Source organism: Meles meles, chromosome 6, assembly GCF_922984935.1.
Source record: "Meles meles chromosome 6, mMelMel3.1 paternal haplotype, whole genome shotgun sequence".
In the NCBI taxonomy this organism is placed as follows: Eukaryota; Metazoa; Chordata; class Mammalia; order Carnivora; family Mustelidae; genus Meles; species Meles meles.
Window position 1 is genome coordinate 66,833,075 of NC_060071.1, and position 23,516 is coordinate 66,856,590.

The 23,516-nt window shown below is 39.3% G+C and overlaps 1 protein-coding gene across 4 annotated transcripts in view; it reads right to left on the bottom strand.

The window, feature by feature from the left end:
* TP53BP1 (tumor protein p53 binding protein 1) overlaps positions 1-23,516 on the bottom strand; it is a 75,119-nt gene that overhangs the window by 41,586 nt on the left and 10,017 nt on the right. For 2 of the 4 annotated variants that reach the window (XM_046007686.1, XM_046007683.1), the window contains exons 5-12: positions 23,081-23,211; positions 21,656-21,814; positions 21,187-21,316; positions 19,400-19,566; positions 16,988-17,114; positions 15,894-15,988; positions 12,130-12,338; positions 359-1,682 (exon numbers count right to left, since the gene is read on the bottom strand). In XM_046007686.1, the coding sequence (XP_045863642.1) occupies positions 359-1,682; positions 12,130-12,338; positions 15,894-15,988; positions 16,988-17,114; positions 19,400-19,566; positions 21,187-21,316; positions 21,656-21,814; positions 23,081-23,211 (2,342 nt within the window). The remainder of the gene's footprint in view (positions 1-358; positions 1,683-12,129; positions 12,339-15,893; positions 15,989-16,987; positions 17,115-19,399; positions 19,567-21,186; positions 21,317-21,655; positions 21,815-23,080; positions 23,212-23,516) is intronic. The other 2 variants (XM_046007684.1, XM_046007685.1) reach the window with 2 other exon arrangements.

A 23,516-nucleotide genomic window follows, 5' to 3' on the forward strand; every position in this document is an offset into this window, starting at 1 on the left:
AGAGGAAAAAAAGAGTAACAGTACACTCATTAACAGAGCTCTAAATATTTTACTATGTAGGGTAAAAAAAAAAAAAAAAAAAAAATTCCTTGTATTTCAAGGAAACCGTCAAAGTACAAAAATATAAAAAATGGTTGGGACCTAAGTAGAAAACAACAGACTGATACAATTTCCAAATACTTAGAAAATTCGTGTTGATTATTCCTGAGTTACAAAGCTGACATACAACTATTATTGGCTATTCATAACCATAACTCCAAGTAAATTTTCTGCCCTGATATAAGCACAGTTCCCTCCTACCTTCCAGTCCAAGTTATAATTTGGTTGGAAACACACAACAATTTCCAAGCACACTCACCACTAGAGCTTTCACAGAAGCTTTGCGAAGCATGGGCAGAGCCCTTCTCCGGTTCCGGGGCATCTACACTTGAGCCCAGCTGCTTTTCGTTAGCTATTTTTGAGTCTTTTGTTAACGGGTTATCAGTATTCTCTGGAGGTTCTGCCTGCTGCATCTCTAGGTCAGGTCCCAGAGCATCACCTGCTCTCTCTAAAGTCAAGGGAGGTTGTGGAGAATGTACTTCTACAGGTTCCTTTTCTGCAGTCACTGATTTCAGATCTCCTTCATATTCTGCACTCTTTCCTTCCTGGGCATCAGCTCTATTCTCAGCACATGGTTCTATTTCTGGAGCATCATCCTCCCACGACTGGGAATCTGAGCATTTCTCCACTCCCTCTAAAGGTTCAGAAGAAACATCAACTCTGGGAGATGGTTCCTTCACATCTACAATGACAACACTTGAATCCTCTGAAGTAGCTTCTTCCCACGCTTCCTGATCCTTATGTTCCAATTCCTGGTCAAGTACTGGAATCTTTTGGGGGGAATCGATACTAATCACACTGGTTTCAACTTCCATAGCTTCCTGGCATTCCTGTTTTGGGATTTCTTTTGGAAGACAGAATGCTTGGGACTGAGTTTCAGTCAGAGAAAGGTGCAATGGGACACTCTCCATATTTTCTTCTTTGGGCTCCTCTCCTTGACTCTCACAAGGTGTCTCAGGGATTTCTTCAACCTCAGACCCTGAAGACCCCTCCTCTGGATGATGTTCTTTAATTTCCATAGCTTCCTCCTGATCTAACACACTAGAGAGTGCCTCAGATCGAGTAGCTGGAGAAGGAACTGCCTGACTCCCTGAATCACAAGTAAGATCAATACAAACATCCTCTGCTACAGTCTCTTCTCTGCCTTTGCAGACAGAGGCTAAAATACTAATGTCGTCCCTGGTTTCTGTGTCATCCCCTTTTGTTTTATCATTCTGATTCAGTTCTACTTGGCCATCTTGTGCTGGATTCATCGGGATATTATCATTTTCAGCAGGAGCAAGTTTAGAATTGAGAACTGGAGACATGGGTTCAGTATCCTCAATCTGTGTGTTTTCTCCATCTTCATCAATCCTGTGAGAACTCAAGCTCTCCATCTTTGGTGACTGACTATACTCACTTGTAGAGAGCATCAACTTACAAGAATCCCCTGTCAAAGATAGCCCAAGATCCTCAGTGGTATTCTTTGGTTCAATCTCTGAAGTTTTAGAACACTCAACAGTCAAAGATGAACTATGCAAATCTCCATCTTTCTTCCCATCACTTGATCGTTCTTCCAAACTTGGAGAGGGAATGAAAATGTCCTGAGGAACAAAAATAAATAAATCATTTGTTCATAATATTTCTTTTATATCTAATCTCTGAATTCATCTAAAATTTCTCAATCAATTGTTCAAGAATTATAGAACTCTAGGGCCATAATCTCAGAAATACAAAGCTCATAAATCACCAGTCTTTTCAACAATACAAATCACTCTGTTTAATCCTTTTCCTGTGAACCACTAATCTAGAATCAGCATAATACAAACAAAAACAATGAAGTATTACCTTATCCTTCTCAGGGTAGGAAGACACTTAAATTTAACTGTACATCACCAAGCTACTAAAATCATTTCATATGTTTGGTGGGCCTTCAATTTCATAGTAATCATTTGAACAAATGCTTACACAGCCCACTTCAGTTCTTACAATGTGGGAATATACACTTATTTCACTTTGTACTATTTCAAAACAGGCTAGCATTCATAAAACAGATGTTAATCCAAAGCTTACAGAATCATTGGTCAACAGATACCACTATATACCAACAAGGCCAGCTGAGGTTAAAAAGACTACATCCCGTGGGTGAGATGTGAACAAGTACAACTCTCATACACTGCTGGTTGGAAGGCAAAATGGAGATGAGCAGGACGGTATCTTACAAAGTAAAACATACATTACCATATGACCCAGAAATTCCACTTTTAAGTATTTACCCAAAAGAAATAAAATCCTATGCCCACCCTAGAATGTGTATGCAAATGTTTATAGCAGTATTATTCATAATAGTTCAAAACTGGAAGCAACTCAAGTATTTATCAACTGGCGAATAAACAAATTGTGGATATCTATATTATGGAATACTATTCACCAACGTAAAGGAATAAGATGCTAATACATGTAATATGAATGAACCTCAAAAATATGCTAAGAATTAAAACACAAAAGACCATATACACTTTACGATTCCAATTATGTGATATTCTCAAAAAACAAACACACACACACTACAGTGACAGAAGGCAGAGGAGTGGTTGCCTGAAGTTGAAGAGATCAGGAGGATGGGGAGGAGGAATTAACTGCAAAGGATTATAAAGAAACTTCTGAGCGTGAGGAGACTTTTCTACACATTGGTGGTGGCAGTTACACATTTGTACACAACTACCAAAATTCATCAAACTATCCACTTAAAATGGCACTTTATTTTAAATAATATCTTAATATCAGAAAAAGAGAAAATAACCCAAAGCTTAGACGTGTTTTTATGTAAGAACTTACATTTAGTGTGTTATTTTGCCTGACATAAATGCTATATAACTCTAGACATAGCTGGTAAGGCATTATTAATTGCTTATGATTTTTAAGAGAAAGAGAAAATCAAAGCAGGTTGCCAAACATTCCATATATTCTATAACCACTTACATTTCAACCTCTGGGGTTACCCTCTATTTACCCTCTCAGGTGATAAAAATCATTAATTTGAGACTCTCAAGTATGAGTAAAAAACTGGCTCAGTGTTTCTAAGTGCCATTAGGACAATAAACAACAGTCCTGAAACTTCATATACCCCTTCACTCAATAATTCCATTTCGGGGAAATGATTTGATGGAACTGGGACTTAAGCTACAATACTGTCCAGTGCAAATTTATTATTTTTTAAAAGATTTTATTTATTGATTTGAGAGAGAGAGAGAATGAGAGCGAGCAAGCATGAGAAGGGGACAGTCAAAGGGAGAAGCAGACCCTCTGCTGAGCAGGGAGCCCAATGTGGGACTCTATCTCAGGACTCCACTGATCATGACCTGAGCTAAAGGCAGTCATTCAACCAACTGAGCCACCCAGGCGCCCCAAATTTATTATCTAAAATAGAAAATAGAAAACAATATAAAACACCTCAAATGTCTAATAGGAGATTCATTTAAAGATTTTATTATTTTTTAACTAATCTCTACAACCAATGTGGGCTCAAACTCAAAACCCTAAGATCAAGAATCACATGTTCTCTGACTGAGCCAGCCAGGTGACCCAAGAAAGAGATTCATGTAAAACTTTTGACACAAAGTATTTACACAATCCCTGGGGTCTGGGACCGAGCCCTGCATTGGGCTCCCCGCTCAGCAGGAAACCTACTTCTCCCTCTCCCACTCCCGCTGCTTATGTTCCCTGTCTTTCTCTCTGTCAAACAAGTAAATAAAATCTTTAAAAAGAAAGTTACTTTTATGAACATTAAAAGAGGAAAACATTCAGGCTATGCACCAAATAGAAAGTCTCTATTTCAGTGGAGAAAAAAAAGTATATGAATATGTATTTTACTATACTTTTTATACATGTTTATATTAATTTCATGTACTCTTAAGTTAATAAATATATACATAAAAAAGTTAAACATGGGGCGCCTGGGTGGCTCAGTGGGTTAAAGCCTCTGCTTTCGGCTCAGTTCATGATCCCGGGGTCCTGGGATCCGGCCCCGCGTCGGGCTCTCTGTTCCGCAGAGAGCCTGCTTCCTCCTCTCTCCCTGCCTGCCTTTCTTGCCTACTTGTGATCTCTGTCTGTCAAGTCAATAAACAAAATCTTAAAAAAAAAAAAAAAAGAATTCTTTAAAAAAAGGTTAAACGTAGCTACTTCTGAGATAGAATAATTGATTTTTTAAAAGATTTTATTTATCTATTCAAGAGAGAGAGCACAAGCAGGGGAGCAGCAAGCAAAGGGAGAGGGAGGATCAGTCTCCTCACTGAGCAGGAAGCTGATGTGGGACTAGATCCCAGAACCCTGAGATCATGACCTGAGGCAAAGGCAGACACTTAACAGACTAAGCCACCCAGGTGCCCCAATATAATTATGATCTTAACTTTCATTTATTCTTATATTAGACATCCTCTAAACAAATACGTAATTTTCCCTACTGCAAAAAGTAAGTCATTTTACAAAGGCTTACATATAAGACACTGTTAATAAACTGCAAATATCTTTTAAGTGAAATTTACATAACAGAAAACTAACCACTTCAGAGTGAACACTTACTTACAAGGCAGTGCAACCACCACCACCTCTAGTTCAAAAAATTTTCATCACCCCAAAAGAAAACCATATATCCATTAAACAGTTGTCCCTCCTCAATTATGAATACCTTATAAGCATTATTAGAATAAATACTGGTGTGATTTTTACAGGATTTTTGCTTAATATATTGGAACTTTAGTCATGGGCTAACCAGCCTATCAACAAACTCTATTTCTAAGGACTGCCTGGATCTAGCCTCAAGAGTGTTTGGCCCATAATAATCCACAATGCTGAGACTCCCTGGAGGCCTGGTCAGAATAACTGAGCTAAGCAAACAGAAACTCCCCAGGGCTCTGAACAAAGAGTGATGGAGAAATGTCAGGTCTACGCTTAGTATGAGTCCATCTTTAAGTCTAGATTCAGTACAGACCTAAATCCATAGAACCCAACCTGTCAAAAACTGGTCTCACATATGTAGAGCTTAAGAGCTATTCATAGTCATCTGTAATCTGTCAACCCCGAATTAACATGTATATCGGATATGAAAAAGTGTCAAGTATCAAACCATATTTTACCAATCCTTTCCCACATCAGGATTCCTGCTCAGTGAGGAGCCCGCTTCTCCCTCTCCCTTTGCTTGCTGCTCCCCCTGCTTGTACTCTCTCAAATAAATAAATAAAATCTTTACACCCTTGTGAAGGGTCAAAGAAGCGATGCAATTAACAAATATATTAAGAAAGAAAAAAATACACAAAATTACCTTTATCCCAATTATCTTTTGATCAGTATTTATCTCATAAATATTTAGATCTTACAACGTCATAATTAGGTTGACTTGGACTCCAGGAATCAAGGTACAGAATAACAGATTTGCAAAGGTTAGCCATTAAGAATAAAATGTAGTAAGTTTAATAGAGAAGGACAAAAAATCAAAATGGTGGATTTAATACACACATTTACCTTAACTCTTTTCCAAAACCCCACTAAGAAACAGTAAACTTTTTTTTTTTTAAGATTTTATTTATTTATTTGACAGAGGGAGATCACAAGTAGGCAGAGAAGCAGGGAGAAGTAGGCTCCCTGCGAACCAGAGAGCCCGATGCAGGGCTCCATCCTAGGACCCTGGGATCACGACCTGAGCCAAAGGCAGACGCTTTAACCCACTGAGCCACCCAGCCGCCTCAGAAACAGTAAACTTTTTTTAAAAAAATTTTTTATTTGCTCAATTGAGAGGCAGAGTGAGCAAGTGAGAGAGCACGAGAGGGAGAGGGAGAGGGAGACGCAGACCCTCCACTGAGCATGGAGCCAGACGAGGTACTGGATCCCAGAACCCTGGGCTCCTGACTTGAGCCGAAAACAGATGCCCAACCGACTGAGCCACCCAGGTGCCTCAGTAAATTTTTTTAAAACATGTATTTTCAAGAGAAAGAATAGAAGAAATGATAACTGCAACAAAATTTTGGAAGAGTCATCATCTATTTCACAGACCAGTGAAAGCTAAATTCTAAGCCAGCAGAGGAGAAAGCCAAGCAACCCAAATTACACCACAGAACCACTATGTCCAAAAAAAGATTTAGGACTTGGCAGCAGCACCAGGTAGCTCTGGAAATGGTGGTGAGGGTGGAGCTAAAAACAGCAGGACTGGTTGGAAAGCTATTTAAGAAGCAGTTCAGAGGCGCCTGGCTGACTTCGGTGGAAGAACATGTGACTTTTGATCGCTGGGGTAGTGAGTTCAAGTCCCATGTTAGGTGCAGAGATTACTAAAACTGAAATAAAATAAAATACAAACTTTAAAAGAAGAAGAAGAAAAAGTAGCAGTAGTTGTTGTTCAACTCTCAGATACAGAGAGATGATGAAAATTCACATACTGAATGGAACCTGCACCTGCCTTCCAACACCCCCAGCCCTCTTCCATCAACAGACTTCTAGAACAATGGCAGACAGGAGACAGATTAGACATTTTTCTGGGGAAACTGACCATGCTGAAACAAATCAAGATACTGATACAATGGGATCACCAAAATTGCCCAGCAGACCACTTTACAGTGAATCCCAGAAATAAGTATCAACCACCAGTTCAGAACTTATAATCAGTGTTCTGGTATTATACTGTCAAAGCAGATAATCAAGGATTATCAGACACTTGAGGAAACCCTTTAATTTTAAAGTCAAACATCAAAACTAACTAAAATCTATTTGAAGAAATAGCGACTATTGCAGGGAAGAGAAAATTTCTCAAAAAACTATTAATAATATCCTGAGGCAGATAAGATAGTATACCCATAAAACAAGACAACATGCTATTTTTTTTTTTTTTACAAAAAGAACATTCAGAGAAAAAAAGAGTTTCTAAATTAAAAACCCAGAAGAAGAAATTAATAACTCAGGTCTAAAGAAGATTGAACCCAGCAACTGCACTCCTAGGCATATACCAGAAAAATATAAACGTATGTGCACGCAAAATCTTGTCCATGAATGTACACAGTAGCATATTCACCATAAGCAAAAATGGGAAACTACCCAAATGTCTATCAACTGATGAATGAATAAAATGTGTTATATACATAGAATCTAGTAGCACTATTCAGAACAAAAAGGAAGAAAAAAAAAAAGAGGGAATGGAGTTCTGATACATGCCACATCATGAATGAACCATGAAAACATGCTAATTTAAAGAAAACAAAAGACTACATATTGCATAATTCTACTTATGAAAAATAATCCAGAACAGACAAATCTCTAGAGACATGGAGCAGATTAGCAGCTGGCTAGGGCTGGGGATAGGGGAAATGGAGGGACTGCTAAAGGGCATGGGGTCTTTTAGAGGGAGGGGGAGAGATGAAAATGTTCTAAAATTAGATTGTGGAGACTAACTGCACAATTCTGTGAATATACTAAAAGTCACTGGATTAAACACTTTAAAAAATGGTGAGAGGTGACTGGGTGGCTCAGTTGGTTAAGCATCTGACTTCAGCTCAGGCGTTAATCTCTGGGTCCTAGGATTGAGCCCTGCACAGGGCTCCCTGCTCAGCAGGAAGTCTGCTTCTCCCTCTCCCTTTGCCCCTCCTCTGCTCTGTCCAATAAATCTTAAAAAAAAATTTGCAAAGACAGAAATGTAAAGTACATTACTGTACTTTACTAATGTAAAGAAAATTACAGGACTATTCTAGGAGTTTCAAAATCCCAAAATCAGGTATTCTAGTAAAAGAAAAAATTTTAAAAAGAGTGACAAAGGTGGGCACCTGGGTGGCTCAGTGGGTTAAGCCTCTGTCTTCAGCTCAGCATCCTGGGATCCAGTCTCATATCCGGCTCTCTGTTCAGTGGGGAGCCTGCTTCCTCTCACCCACCCACCCCCACCCCACGCCGCCTCTCTGCCTAATTGTGACCTCTTTCTGTCAAATAAATAAAATCTTAAAAAAAAAAAAAAGAATGACAAAGGGGAAGAAATTAAACAAATCTCCCTGAACTAAAGGGACCCAAATTTCTAGATTAAGATGGTTTAACAATTACCCATTACAATGAAAATAAACCTGTGTTGTGGAATTGGAAATTTCAGAACACTAGAGACAAAAAGAGTAAGTCCTACAAGATTTCATTAATGAGAAAAACAGCTTACATATTAAAAATCAAAATCCGACTGGCTGCACACTACTCAACAACAACACTGCAAGTTTGAAGACAGTGGAACAATGCCTTCAAAAATTAAAAGGAGTTATTTCAACCTAGGATTCTATACTTCTACAAACTATGAGTCAACAATGAGAATAGAGGGGCACCTCGGTGGCTCAGTCAGTTAAGCGTCTGACTTCAGCTCAGTTCATGAGCAGGGTCCTGGGATCAAGCCTCACATCAGGCTCCCCACTCAGAGGGGAGTCTGCTTATGTGCTCTCAAATAAGTAAATAAAATCTTAAAAAAAAAAGAGAGAGAATAGAGAGTATGCTACTAAACAATGTCCTCTACCAAAATGAGAGAGTAAACCAAGCAAGACATGGAACCCAAAAAGAATCCAACACAAAGACACATAAAGACAACCTCCAAGAACTGTGGTGAAAAGGAGGTGCATTAACACACCAGGCATAGAAGAAAACAGGAAAGATTAGAAATCGGGGGGGAGAGGGGGCTGAGTGCCTCAGTCAGTTAGCATCTGCCTCAAGCTCAGGTCATGATCTCAGGGTCCTGGGAACCAGGCCCATATCAGGCTCCCTGCCCTGCAGGAAGTCTGCTTCTCCCTCTCCCTCTCTCTCTCTTAAATAAATAAAATCGTTAATTTTTTTTCTTTTTTTTTAAAGATTAAATGGGGCGCCTCGGTGGCTCAGTCACTAAGCATCTGCCTTTAGCCCTTTGGCTCAGGTCATGATACCAGGGTCCTAGGATCCAGCTCTGCATCAGTCTCCCTGCTCAGCAGGAAGCCTGCTTCTGCCTCTCTCACTTCCCCTGCTTGTGTTCCCTTTCTAGCTATGTCTCTCTCTGTCAATAAATAAATAAAATCTTTTAAAAAAACAAAAGAAAAGATCAGAAATCAGGAGTCTCCAAAAGAGGTTTCTCCAAAGAGATGAAGTTTGAGACCCTCAAACATCTTGAAAGGAGATTTTGACAATTGGTGGAGAGCCTAGGGTTGATAAAATGAGAAATTTGTAGAAAACTAAAGAAATAAAAAAACTATATTATCAATTCCAGAGAAAACAAGAAATTATGCAAACATGAAAAATAATATTCCACAGATTCTGCTTTGAATAGTGTTTATAACATTCATAATATATAAATTCAATAATGATTTAAACAAAATTATGATGTAACTATACTGAGAAGATGGGGAAATAGCTAAAAAACTTTGGTGGGGGGCGGGGGGAGCAGGGAGGAGCAGAGGGAGAGGGACAGAATCTCCAGCTGGGTGTGAAGCCCGACACCAGGTTCAATCTCATAACTCTGAGATCATGACCAGAGTCAAAATCAAGTCAGACATTTAACCAACTGAGCCACCCAGGCATCGCTAAAATTTTTTTTAAAGAATCCATGAGGGATGTCTGGATGGCTCAGTGGGTTAAGCATCTGCCTCTGGCTCAGGTCCTGATCCCAGGGATCTAGTCATCCCAGGATCAAGTCCTACATCTTTGGGCTTTCTGCTCAGCGAGGAGCCTGCTTCTCCCTCTGCCTGCAGCTCTCCCTGCTTATGCTCATACTCTCTATCAATCTCTCTGACAAATAAATAAAATCTTTAAAAAAAATTAAAAATAGTGCATAAAAATATAATCATGATATACAGAGTAATGGAGATAACACAAGAAAAAGCTGAAGAAAATGAAAGTGGTTGTCTCTGGGTAGGGGTGAAGAGAGAACTTGTTTTAACCATCTGACTCCTTTTTTGGCTTTTATAGGGTTTATTAAGTAAAAACAGAGCCTTAACATAAAAACTGTTAAGGTATTCTTGAAAGATTTGTAAAGGTACTTTTTTTGTTTGTTTGTTGTTTTTTTGGAGACCTGGACCACTGAGGCATCTCAAAATATAAATCCAAAGAAATCTAGGTCATCTTAGGTTCAAAGGACCTTTGAACTATGTTCAACATCATTATTTGACTCAAATTTTTATTGCTGGTTTTATAGATGCTCTGGAGATCTTTAGTAAATGCTGAAGGTGAAGCAATTCCTTCAACAGTGCCTTGTTCTTCAAAAAGTCAGTTAACTCTTCGTGTACAGGCTTCACTTCTCCTGGTAGGGATACCTTTTTGCAAAGATACACATTTCCATGTAAGTCATGTTTGACCACTGATAAACATCTGTAACTGGTCTCTTTCACATCAGCTACCTTTTCTAGAAAATTCTTCTCAGTGCTCTTGGTCAGTGCTTACAGCTCATCCCTAAATTCTGATGATTCTTTAGAACTATATATATATCCACATACAACTTTCACAGAAAAACAAAAAACTAAAAGATGTACAGTGGATGAACACTGACTTCACCTCTAGGTAGCCATGTCTTCACTCTTTCACTACTGGCAAAGCTAATCCTTCTGAATCATGCAAGGCACTAATCTAGGCACTTGATATATATTAACCCATGTAACCTTCACAACTACCCTTGAGGTAGGTAGTATCCATATCCCAATTTGATTTGATGAGGAAACTGAGACTCAGCTCCAACTGGTCACAATGGCAATAATGGCAGTAAGTCTAGAAAGTTCTGACTCCGGCATCATTCTTAACCACCCTACCAAGTCACTTCTAATGATTGGCATAAAATGGAATTTCCAACAAAACAGACAAGTCTTAAAAACTGCAGAAGGCCATTGAACTTTTTTTTTTTTTTAAGATTTTATTTGAAAGAGAGAGTAAGTGAAAGAGAAAAGAGAGAGAGCACAGAAAGCACAGAGGGAGAGAGAGAAGCAGATTCCCTGGTGAGCAGGAAGCGAAGCTGGGCCGGATCCTAGAACCCTGGGATCACGACCTAAGCCAAAGGCAGACAACCAACTGAGCCACCGAGGTGCTCCGAAATTTTAACTTTTCTTCCTACTATCTCTATACTGAATTTATAGTATATTTCACTACTGTTCCTTATGAAATATAAACTTTCGTACAATACCCACAAATTGAAAGGCATGAAAGAAGTTCTCCCAGTAACACTAAAATAATCCCCCTGATTACATTCTTATAAGAAGAGGTATTTAGACTGAAAATATAATATACTCACTTAGATTTAATTAAGGACTTTCAATCCACTATGAATAAAACCTGCACTCTATTATTTTAAATTACACAGAAAAGATGTTAGTTTTCCCTTGCTTTTAGAAGAAAACTTCTCATTTGAAAATTAAGATCATCTTAATACTCTCCGTCCAGGAGTGATTAATTAGCTTATGGTATATCCACTCAGAGAAATACTATACAAGTTTTGAAAAGGTAGTATGGGGGTGCCTGGGTGGCTCAGTCAGTTAAGCAACCATCCAACTCTTGATTTGGCTCAGGTCACTATCTCATGGTTTTGAGACAGAGCACCAAGTTGGACTCTGCTTCTCTCCCTCTCACTTTCCCCATGCATGCCCTCTCTCTAATAAATAAATCTTAAACAAAAAAAAAAGAAGAAAGAGGAAAAGGTAGTATGAAGACTGTGTAACACTGAAAAATCATTATGATGCAATGTTACCTAGAAAAAGATTAAAGTTATATGTGCACTATAAGCAACTTCATTTAAAAAAAAAGTAGGCATGTGGAAAGACAAAATGTGTTACAGTAGAATTATGATTAACATCCCCTCCAATTTGCACGAACATTTTCAAAAAGCTCAAGACAATACAAAATTTAAACAAAAGTGACTCTGGAAGCGTTCTAAAACTAGACTGTAATGACAGCTGCACAACTCTGTAAATGTATTAAATACCACTAAATTATATATTTAAAATAGGTGAATTTTATGATTTATAAATTATACCTCAAAGATGGTTTAAAAAAAAAACAACAACAACATTAGGAGGAAAACACTCTTTCTACAATACTCACATGAGAAAACTCGGGCTGTGATGGGATAGGAAGTGACCCAGGAGTAAAGACTGGTGTGCTCTGAGATACTGGTGTTGAGGCCTGTGGTGATACAGTGGACTCAGGTGGGAGAGGAGGATTTTCTGTCTCTACTGGTTCATCGTCCTGGAATTTCTTCTCAAAAGACTCTCCTTTTCCTTCCGATAACACTGACATGTCCATTGGCTCATCTGGTTTAAAACAGGAAAAACAAATCAGTATCACTCATGTTCAAAATACCACTAGTAACAATTATGTTACAGAAATTTCCATTCCTCAAAAAATTATGATTTAATTTTTAGAAAAGCAGATTAACAGTAGACTGAATCACAGAAATCTATCAATTCTTTCTTTCCGTGGGAGGAGGAAGGTCCACACTTCCAAAATTCTCAGATATAGATGAAAATGGGGTTCACCTGGGGATATCCACTCCTCCACATGAAACATTAACTCGGCTCCTCTGAACCCCTTTCCCTACTATAACTCAGTTTTTCATATTTGGCATAGGAACATCCAGATTAATGTCATCTAATTAACCATCGTATATTCTGCCACAGGCCTTGAAAAGCAGAACTTGTCACCACTCCAATATCTACTTATTTATGAACTCATTATATTTGCCTTAACTGCTAACCAGAGAGATGAATGCAAGGACAAATACAGAAGAAAAAAAATCTAACAATGCCCATCAGCAGTGATTTATCAAAGAACGAAGTACCAAGCCACTAATCAAGAGATAAATTGCCCAGGGGGAAAACACACACGTTGGTGCACACACACGCACACCCACCCACACACTCACCACCACCTCCCCACTGCATTCCCGCAATATACTACCCATCTGCGGGTAACGGGCTCCCCCTCAGAACCCACCAGCTAGCTGGGTAGCTACCCAACACCTATTCAACAACTCTTTCCCCCGTTTTTACAACTTGACCCCACCAGGCTTCCCTCTAGACCATTGTCTATGCCACCAGGTTTTTCACTGCAATCTACGCTCACAGTACCGGCTATGCCTCACTTCAATACCTACCCCTGCTGCTTCACTTGACTTCAACCTCATATCCCAGTCTAATGCTAGGTTGCAATCTGGTGCTACCCGTCTTTAGCATGCTACTACAGCTGTGATAAGTATTTTCATAACATCTTTTGATCTGTCACCATGACAAAGCACTTATTAAAGACCAACTATTCTAAGCACCACATATAAAAAAGGCTTTAAGGGGGCGCCTGGGTGGCTCAATGGGTTAAGCGGCTGCCTTCGGTTCAGGTCATGATCTCAGGATCCTGGGATCCAGCCCTGCATCAGGATCCCTGGAAGCCTGCTTCCCCCTCCCTCTTGCCTGCCTCTCTGCCTACTTGTTCTCTCTCTCTGTGTGTCAAATAAATAAATAAATAAATAAGGCTTTAGGTTCATAATTTTAGAAAGAAAGAAAAAGAAGGAAGCAAGCAAATATAGACACACAAAGAGGCACATATTAAGCAAATACATTAACTCTAAAATACATTTGACAGGAGAAAATAGAGTATGTTACATAAAAAAAAGAACACTGAATCATATACTTAACATACCCCCAAGTGTGTAAAATACTTCTTTATGCATAGAAAACATTCTGAAAGTAAATATATCCTAATATTAATTATAGCTGGACTGCAATATCCACATGATTTTTATTTTCTCATTACTTTCCTATATGCTTTCCAAACTTTCCACAGTGCGTATTAACTATTTTACAGTCAGGGAGAAAGTATTTTTAATGTAATTTTTATGTATCTTCAATGTTCACACTACAAGTAGAAGGAATGGTTTTAAGTATAAATCAATTTTTTTTTTGTAATTTTTTTTGGAATTTTTTTTTTTTTGGAATTTTTTTGTACAATGGATTCACTTTTATTTTTTACTAAGATATCATTAATCATGTTATGCTTAAAGTTGTACTAGTCCATTTGAATACCTACAACTGATTTCAACACAAATTGCCAGACACAAACTTAGTGGCAAAAGAAAGATTAAATTTTGTCATGGATAAACTGCACCTGAAAAACAATTAAACATATTTCTATATTTACATCTCTTGACAGTAGAGACAGCAGGGTATTATAGAAGGCATGTAAACAACAGATAAGACCACTGGCCCTGGAAGTAGCTGCCTGAGTTCAAATCCTGCCTCTATGACTTATTAGTTGTGAATTCTCTCATGACTTATTTCTTCATCTGTAAAATGGAGATAAAAGTAGCACCTACTACTCAGGATTGTTGTGAGGGTTCAATAAAAATGAAAAAACAGGGCGCCTGGGTGGCTCAGTGGTGTAAGCCGCTGCCTTCGGCTCAGGTCATGATCTCAGGGTCCTGGGATCGAGCCCCACATCGGGCTCTCTGCTCAGCAGGGAGCCTGCTTCCTCCTCTCTCTCTGCCTGCCTCTCTGCCTACTTGCGATCTCTCTCTGTCAAATAAATAAATAAATAAAATCTTAAAAAAAATTTAAAAAAAAAAAAATGAAAAAACAAAACAAAACAGAAAGAAAAGCACCTAGAACCAAAGAGAAGTACACAAAACAACGCCTGGCATACACTAAGTGCTCAATAAATATTAACTATTACATCATTATTGGTTAAGTGAAAGAATGAAAAAGAAAATCATGAAATTTATTGGAAAAGTTTTCATGCAGAAGTAGTAAGAACTTAAAAATACCTTAACTGACTGGGGCACCTTGGTGGCTCAGATAAACACAGACTCTTGGATTTTGGCTTAGGTCATGATCTCAGGGTCATGAGATTTGAGACCTATGTCAGGCTCTGCACTGGGTAGGAGCCTGCTTCAGATTCCTTCTCTCCCTCTCTTTTTCTCTCCCTCTCTTTTTGCCCCTCCCCTGTGTATGTGTGATCTCACGCTCTAAAATAAATAAATAAATACATACATAATCCTTAAAAAAAAAAAAAGAAACATCTTGAGTGGCTGGATATGAGACTAGGACAGAATAAAAGAGGTTTAGTGAGATAAATTAAGTAAAAAGAATTCTTTCTTATGAATAAAATAATATAAAATCACTAGGTCCACAAAGGACGATGTGAATGAAGTTAAAATTTCTACCACTACCTCCTAGCCACTCCCTGGCTAAAATTGCTTTGATGATAGCAAAAGTAACCTTTAAAGAGCAAAAGAGGGATGCCTGGGTGGTTCAGTCAGTTAATCGTCTGTCTCCGGCTCAGATCACGATCCCAGGGTCCTGGGATCAAGTCCTGCATCAGGCTTTCTGCTCAGTGGGAAAGCCTGCTTCTCCCTTTCCCACTCCCTCTGCTTGTGTTCCCTCTCTCGCTGTGTGTCTCTCTGTCAAATAAATAAATAAAATCTTTAAAAATAAATAAATAGCAAAAGAATTTTTGGTTCCCTTTCACCAGAAGCATGTCAACATGCTCCTCTTCTAATCTACCAGTTCTTCATTAATATACTTCTACAATATACTACTTTGAGTTAAACTTTAAAAACATAAACATTTTGCCTTAAGGATCTTTTTAAAAGTTAAATCAACAATACAGAATTGGTATAAGAATCAGTGCAGTGCTACAAGAGCAGGGGACTAAGGAAAGCACTTTATACTAGGCCACATCTCTGAAGGTGAGTCAGACACAAGCCCTACTGAATAATGTCACAGTGTTCAAGCAAATAAAGAAACAGTACATTTTGCAAGGCAGAAGTGTTCCTCCTCTTCTAATCGGAGAACAACAGAAAAATCAAGAGAGCTCACCTTTTCTCCCTTCTTGCTCTGTGGGACTGCTAGGAACGATAAAAGGGGTAGATCGGAAAGCATCAGGGGAAGGAGCAACGAGATCTGAGGAATTCCTTTATATAAAGAGAGAATTCACAGGTTATTTTACTGTAGCCATAGTTTTGCATTTGTTTTTTACTTTAACAGCAAAAATGTCTAAGTCAATCAGACAAATCTTATTAGCAATCTCTCAAACAGCTACCAGAGGTTGGTGGAAGAGCAATGAACAATACTTAACTATTTCTCATACCATACCTATCCAAACTTAGAATGGAAAAAAAAAAAGAAAAAAAGAGTAAGGATAAAGCCATATGATTATAAGAGAAATAAACAATCTGACAAAAGAACATCAGGATTACAAAGAAGAGAAAGTGCTAAAAAATAAATTCATCTGCAGAACTCGGATTAATACCATTTTTTCCTTAAAAAAAAAAAAACCATTTTTTCCTAATTAGAAAGATCAGAAAGATTATGCACATTTTGTTTAAAAAAAAAAAAAGCAAGGGTGCCTGGGTGGCTCAGTGGGTTAAGCCTTCGCCTTCGGATCAGGTCATGATCTCAGGGTCCTGGAATCGAGTTCCACATCAGGCTCTCTGCTCAGATGTGGCCCCTCTCTCTCTGCCTACTTGTGATCTCTCTCTCTCTCTCTGTGTCAATAAATAAATAAAATCTTAAAAAAAAAAAAAGGCAACCTCTTTGCCATAAATAAAGAACTCTAACTACTGTCAACTCTAGTATAACCTATTCTCCACCCCTATGCTGCTAAATGGAAAGAACTGCTGGTCAAATGGAGGAGTAGAGTACTCGTTTTGGATGTGTAAGAGAACATAAACTGGGTGGTTTCTTCCTAGTGGAACCTCTGGGCTACTACTATAAAACCTCAAAACAGAAAAGAAGAGCTACCTGCCTTCAATAGGTCCACTAAATTTTTAACCCAAAAATTCTAAAGCCCAGAGTTTGCCTTTTAGTTTTAAAAAGAATTCTGGACTAGTAGACAATTTTAGCTCTTACAACCTTAGCCTAACACCCTCAGATACATGTTTCCTTGGCAGAGCTATTTTAGGTTTACTTACGTGGAAAGACTCTCCTGAGCAAGGGACCTCTGACCAGACAGCTGCAGGACATGCAGAGTAGTAGCAGGTGTGGAAGCCAGAGAACATCCACCTTCTTCCCTTGAAGGAGTAGAGCAACCATCAGAAGCTATTTTTCAAAAAAAAAGAGAGAGAGAGAGAGAAATTCTAGTTGCATTTGCTTCTCAGATTGACATCACGGAGTTGTATTAGAGAAGAAAGGAGGAAAGAGGAAAGAAAGAGGGAAGGGAATAAGGAAGGGAAGGGGAAAAAGAAAGAAACGACTCTGTACGGCAAGAAGAGTAATATCCATGTTTCCAACCATGTTCCAAGAGGGCAGAAACTGTTTTCTAATTGTAGTGTAGTCAATGAAATGGATGCTAACACAAATTCTGAGTGACCATTCAAACGCCCCCCACTGCTAAATTATGGGTTTCTTTCTTTCTTTCCTTTTTTTTTTTTTTTTAAGATTTTACTAATTTGGGGTGCCTGGGTGGCTCAGTAGGTTAAGCCTCTGCCTTCGGCTCAGGTCATGATCTCAAGGACCTGGGATCGAGCCCCGCATCGGGCTCTCTGCTCAGCGGGGAGCCTGCTTCCTCCTCTCTCTCTGCCTGCCTCTCTGCCTACTTGTGATCTCTGTCAAATAAATAAATAAATAAATAATCTTTAAAAAACCAAAAAAAAAAAAAAAGATTTTACTCATTTATTTGAAAGAGAGGCATGTGCATAAGTGGAGGGGAGGGGCAGAGGGAGAGGGACAAGCAGTATCTGTGCTGAGCACAGAGCCAATGCAGGGCTCAATCCCAGGACCCCAGGATCATGACCTGAACTGAAGGCAGATGTTTTACCCACTGAGCCACCCAGGCATCCTAAAATATGGATTTATTTAATACAGAATTGACAAAAAGTTTTCCTTTGTGTTTTTGTTTTGAAGATTTTATTTATTTGAGAGAGAGTGAGCAGGAGAGTACAGGAGCATGGGCAGAGAGAGAGGCAGAATTAGACTCCCCCAGCTGAGCAGGGAGCCCAATGTGGGGCTCAATCCCAGGACTCTAGGATCATGACCTGAGATGGAGGCACTTGCTTAACCAACCAAGGCACCCACGTGCCCCTCCTTAGTTCTATCATGACCAAAGCTTGGAGGAAAATGGCAGAAACCTAATACCTCTGCTTGGCTGCTCTTCTGTCTTGTGAAGCTTCTATTATAAAGCAGCAAGTGAGCCTTTTATTCCAAGGTCTGCCTAAGGTGATGTAAAGCTCAGGCCATGATGCAGAAGGGAGACATCAAAACAATGCGTGTTAACACCTGATGATACAGGGATGCCAGGGTGGCTCAGTCAGTTAAGTGTCTGCCTTTGGCTCAGGTTATGATCCCAGGGTCCTGGGATTGGGGCCACCTTGGTCTCCCTGTTCAGTGAGGGGAAAGTGGGGGGTCTCTGCTTCTCTCTCTCCCTCTCTCTCCCCCTATCTTGGCCCCAGCTCACATAAGCACACACGTACTCTCTCTCAAATTTAAAAAAAAAAAAATCTTTAAAAAAAATAAAATAAAATAAAAGGAATTTCTTAAATACAACCTAATAGCTTCAGTGAGAGGCCAAAAAAGTTTTTCTGGTGACCCTCTGAATGTCTTGAACATATTCACCGCAGAGTAAAGGAATATAACCTTCTCTTCTTCCCTCCTTATAACCAGCATATATTTTGCTGGCTGTTACTGAAGGTCTCTGGCTCTATCAGGTTTCAGAATGGGGGAATGGTGGAGGTTAGCAAAATGTGAAACAAACACCATTCCAGTCTCTAAGTTTTATGTTCTTTCTGCTAGACTGTAACTTCCTCTTTCTGACAGATGAGTAGGTAAACTGTTGTCCAGGTGATTATGAAAACTTACCCTTAATTATCATGATAGTTAAGATCTAAAGATCTATGATGACAGAAATAGCTACTCTGTCCACAATATTAAATTTACTATATTATTATTATTATTCCAGAGAGAGAAAACTATGTTAAAATGTTAACGAGCAGGGGCACCTCGGTGCTCTTTCGACCTTACAAACAAAAGCCTCTGCCTTCGCTCAGGTCATGATCCCAGGGTCCTGGGATGGAGCCCCGCATCGGGCTCTCTGCTCAGCAGGAAGCCTGCTTCCTCCTCTCTCTCTGCCTGCCTCTCTGCCTACTTGTGATCTCTGTCTGTCAAATGAATAAATCTTTTAAATAAATAAATAAATAAATAAAATGTTTACCAGCAACCATTCCCAAAAAGCCCTTCTCATCTATCAGGTAGAAACACATTTTCCTTCTACATTACAAACAAGTCTACATACCTATAAAGTGCCTTCTAACTTAAATGTAGCCTCCAAACAGAAATAAAGTTTAGATCTTTGGAGAAGAGGAGCTACAGCAACTAATTACTCTTTGTACCTGTTTTATTGCTCTGGTCAAACAAGTCTTCCTGAGTTGACAAAACCTCAGGCTCTGGTGACTTCTGAATCTTCAGTCCACCTTGCAAGAGTTCTTGAGCAGTTACTCGTTCATTTGTTTCCACAGCAGCAAAAGATACTTTGGGACTAGAAGGCATATCCTCTGACCTAGGAAATTCAAAACACCAGGAGAACAAGTTGCTATTTTCAAATGCATTCACGTTTGAATTAACAAGCTTCTTATGTTTTGTGTTTTCCTTTAATTTCAAAATTTCCAGTGGTTCCAGTTTATATAAATAATCACTGGAAGTGAATTAAGCTACTTTTTGTGATATAAAATCCTCAGCCCATTTCAAAGCCTGTTTCTCACACCAATATTTGTTTTCAACTTTGCTCACTGCTGTGCAGCATGCTGGCCAAGATTTCTGATAAGTGATTTAAGGATTTGTGTTACATATACCGTTATCTAGGGAAGCATGAAGGATTCTGATCCAGACCACAACAATGCCAGTCCTAATGAGGACCTTCCACAAAAAGGAGCTTGGGTGTGAATCATCAGTGGTGCTACTGCCACACACCATCTATTGTTGGCCTTGACCATCTGATCTGCTCAACCTAAGCCCCAAACCAAGAATCCTTCATACCGGGGCACCTGGGTGGCTCAGTAGGTTAAAGCCTCTGCCTTTGGCTCAGGGCATGATCCCAGGGTCCTGGGATCGAGCCCCACATCAGGCTCTCTGCTCAGCGGGGAGCCTGCTTCCTCCTCTCTCTCTCTGCCTGCGTCTCTGACTACTTATGATCTCTCTGTCTCTGTGAAATAAATAAATAAAATCTTAAAAAAAAAAAAGAATCCTTCATACCAATACTACTCATACGTGTAAGACTCAATCCTGGCCCCTTTCCAGAGACTTGGGAGACTCACATACTAAAATGATAGCATAACTAGCTACAAGAGCAACTTCCTAAGAAAAGCCTAAAAAGTCAGCCCAAGTTAGGCTGAGTATTTTGCATTGGAAAGACAACTTCTCTTGATATTCAGCTTTATTCAGGACCCCATTCCTCACCTTTTCTATTGCAGGAGATTACAAACTGAATGTTTATTCACTACCTCCCCTAAACTGGACACATCCCACTTTTCCTCTGCCATATTGAGCTTTTGACCAGAGGTAATGAAGTTTAGAATACAATAATCACCACAGGCAGAGCAGAGAAATATGCCTAATTCCTACCAAGTTAGGGCGCAGAGGACTTGAGAAAAGAATACCTCTTTACAGCTATACCAGAAACTTTCAGACACAGGATACCTGAGGACCCAAAGCAATCTGGCTGCTCCTCAATATAGGAACAGATTTTCAAATAGTCATGTGACCTCTCATAACACTAGAGAGGGCAGAAGTCCTCCCATAAGCAGTGCCTCTGTAGACAAAGATGAGAGAGAAGTAACAAGCAAAAATTAAGGAGTCGTGCTTATAGGGCACCTGGCTGGCTCAGTTGGTGGAGCACACGACTTTTGATCTTGGGGTTGTGAATTCGAGGACAAAACGCTGGGTGTAGAGATTACTTAAAAATGAAAATCTTAAAAAAAAAAAAAAAAAGAGGAGTCATGCTTATAGTTATAGCAGCAATAAAATGACTTTGTAATATACCTAAAGATGAGATGAGGACACAGCAAGAATTTGTAAATAATCAGTGTTTCCACCAGACCAGAAACATGCACCTAGCCAAGTAAAGCAAGTGTGACCCTAAAACAGAAACTCAAAAATACTTTCTAGAAAGAGCAGGGTTTACCTTGCAGGTGGTGGGTTTTGCTCTTCGACCACAGGTACATCCTTACTGGGCTGTGCTGCCACAGGGACACCCTTACTGGGCTGTTCTGCTGTGGGGGTGTCTTCACTGGACTGTTCTTCATGCTTAGTCCCTTGAAATTTTAAAAGACAGGAAGGAGACATTTAATTTTTCAAGGTACCAGAAGTCCCAAATGCTTTTTTAAAGGCAAAGATTTTAATAAAAAGAGAAGTCCAATTTCAAAATATATACAGGCATCATTTCAAAAAAGGAAAATAACCAGTAACCCACTTACAAAAACTTAATCTGCAAGCCATCAACTGACAAGTATTTGCCAGACAACCTTACTATATTAACTTAGATTATATTAATTTAGAAACAATAACATGTATCAAGGAAAAAAACAATTAGCTCTAGCTCAGGAGAAAAATGCTTATACACAATTCCGAATGCCTGAAAACATGTTTCATACCAGTATTAGCATCCACATCAGACAGCCTAGTATACGTAGAGTTGGTGGTTACTGACAGTGGAGGCTCTTTAGCTACTTCATATGGCACAGTATGTTCTTCAACATCCTGGCTCTGAGACAGTTCCAGAACTCCAAAGCCCAACTGTGACGAGGCAGAATCTAGAAACAAAATCCCAAGAAATTAGGTAGCATCTCACAATATTATGCATTGTGTAAGGTGCTGTTCCTTAGAAAAAAAAAGGGGGGGGGTCATTTTAAGTCCTCCACACCAAAGCCTTGCCCCAAAGCTTTTCAAAATAAAATAAAGAATAAAGGAACTCAATATACCTGGGTGGCTCAATGGGTTAAGCATCCCACCTCTTGATTTTGGTTTAGGACATGATTTCAGGGTTATGAGATTGAGCCTAGCACAGCGGGGCTGCATGCTCAGCTGGGAGTCTGCTTGAGATTCTCTCCCTCTGCCCCTCCCCCAGCTCCTGCGCTCACTCACATTCTCTCTCTTTAAAATAAATAAATCCTGGGGTGCCTGGGCGGCTCAGTCTTTAAGTGACTACCTCCAGTTCAGGTCACGATCCCAGTGTCCCGGGACAGAGGCCCTGCATAAGGCTCTCTGCTCAGCGGGAAGCCTGCTTCTCCCTCTCCCACTCCCCCTCCGTATGTTCCCTCTCTTACTGTGTCTGTCTGTCAAATAAAAAAATGAAATCTTTACCAAAAAAAAAGCTTAAAAAAAATCTTTTAAAAAAACATAAACATATGCTTATATGTTTATATGTTTATATGAACATAAAACAAATAAAAAGAATAAAGGCACTAAAAATGAAAAGGAAAATACGTAATGAAGTAAAAAATTACATGTTATAAAACCTTAGGAGCACCTAATATATAGGTAGTCTATGTCTACTTTCTAAAAATACACATAAACCATACCCACATACAGCAATTCAGATTGTACTTCCACACGCAAAGCATACATCCCCAAAATACTTGAAAAACAAATGCAAAAGAAGACGCAGAATGGGGACTATCCAATAAGTATCAAATTCCTGAACATCAAATTAGGTGGAGTATCTTAGACAACTGCAAATTTCTTAATGACTATTCTCAATTTAAGGATGAGAAATCTAAGACCCCATAAAGAGAAATTTTTTTTTAAGATTTTATTCATTTATTTAAGATAGAGTGAGAGAGCAAGATGGAGCAGGGGGAGGGGCAGAGGGAAAGGGAGAACCAGACTCCCCACAGACCAGAGAGCCCGAGGTGGGGTTCTCTGATCCAGGGACTCTGGGATCATGACCTGAGCTGAAGGCAGACGTTCAACTGACTGAGCCATCCAGGTGCCCCACGGACAAAGAAAAATTTACAAATCTACATGCTTATATTAAAGGGACTTAGAACAATCTACTATCCAGAAAAGCATAAAGCTACCTTCAGCACCAAGGGAGTGTGTGATAGTACCATCTCTAGTATCTTCTTCCTTTTCCTCCTCCTCATCTTCCACGTCTTCTTCCTTCTCTTCCCCCACAGGAGGAGCAGATTCCACTGAGATTCCCAAAACACTAAACGGCAGAAAGACACAATTATGTCTTTCCAGACAGGTTCAGACACTTTGCTCAAAGTATCTTTCGAAATTTATTTGTGACATCCCCACACACCAAAATCTTAAGCAAATTTGGAAAACGTAAAAGGCGTGGCCCCCATTAGTGCTTCTTTCTACAGAAAGCACCTGAAAGCAACTCAAAAAACATCGTGCAGAATTAAATAGCACAAACACTTAACAGAAGAAAGGAACAAACACACTTGGAATTTTACCTTTCTCTGAAAAAATATAACCAGGGAGAGAAAAATCTTACTCTCGAAAAAA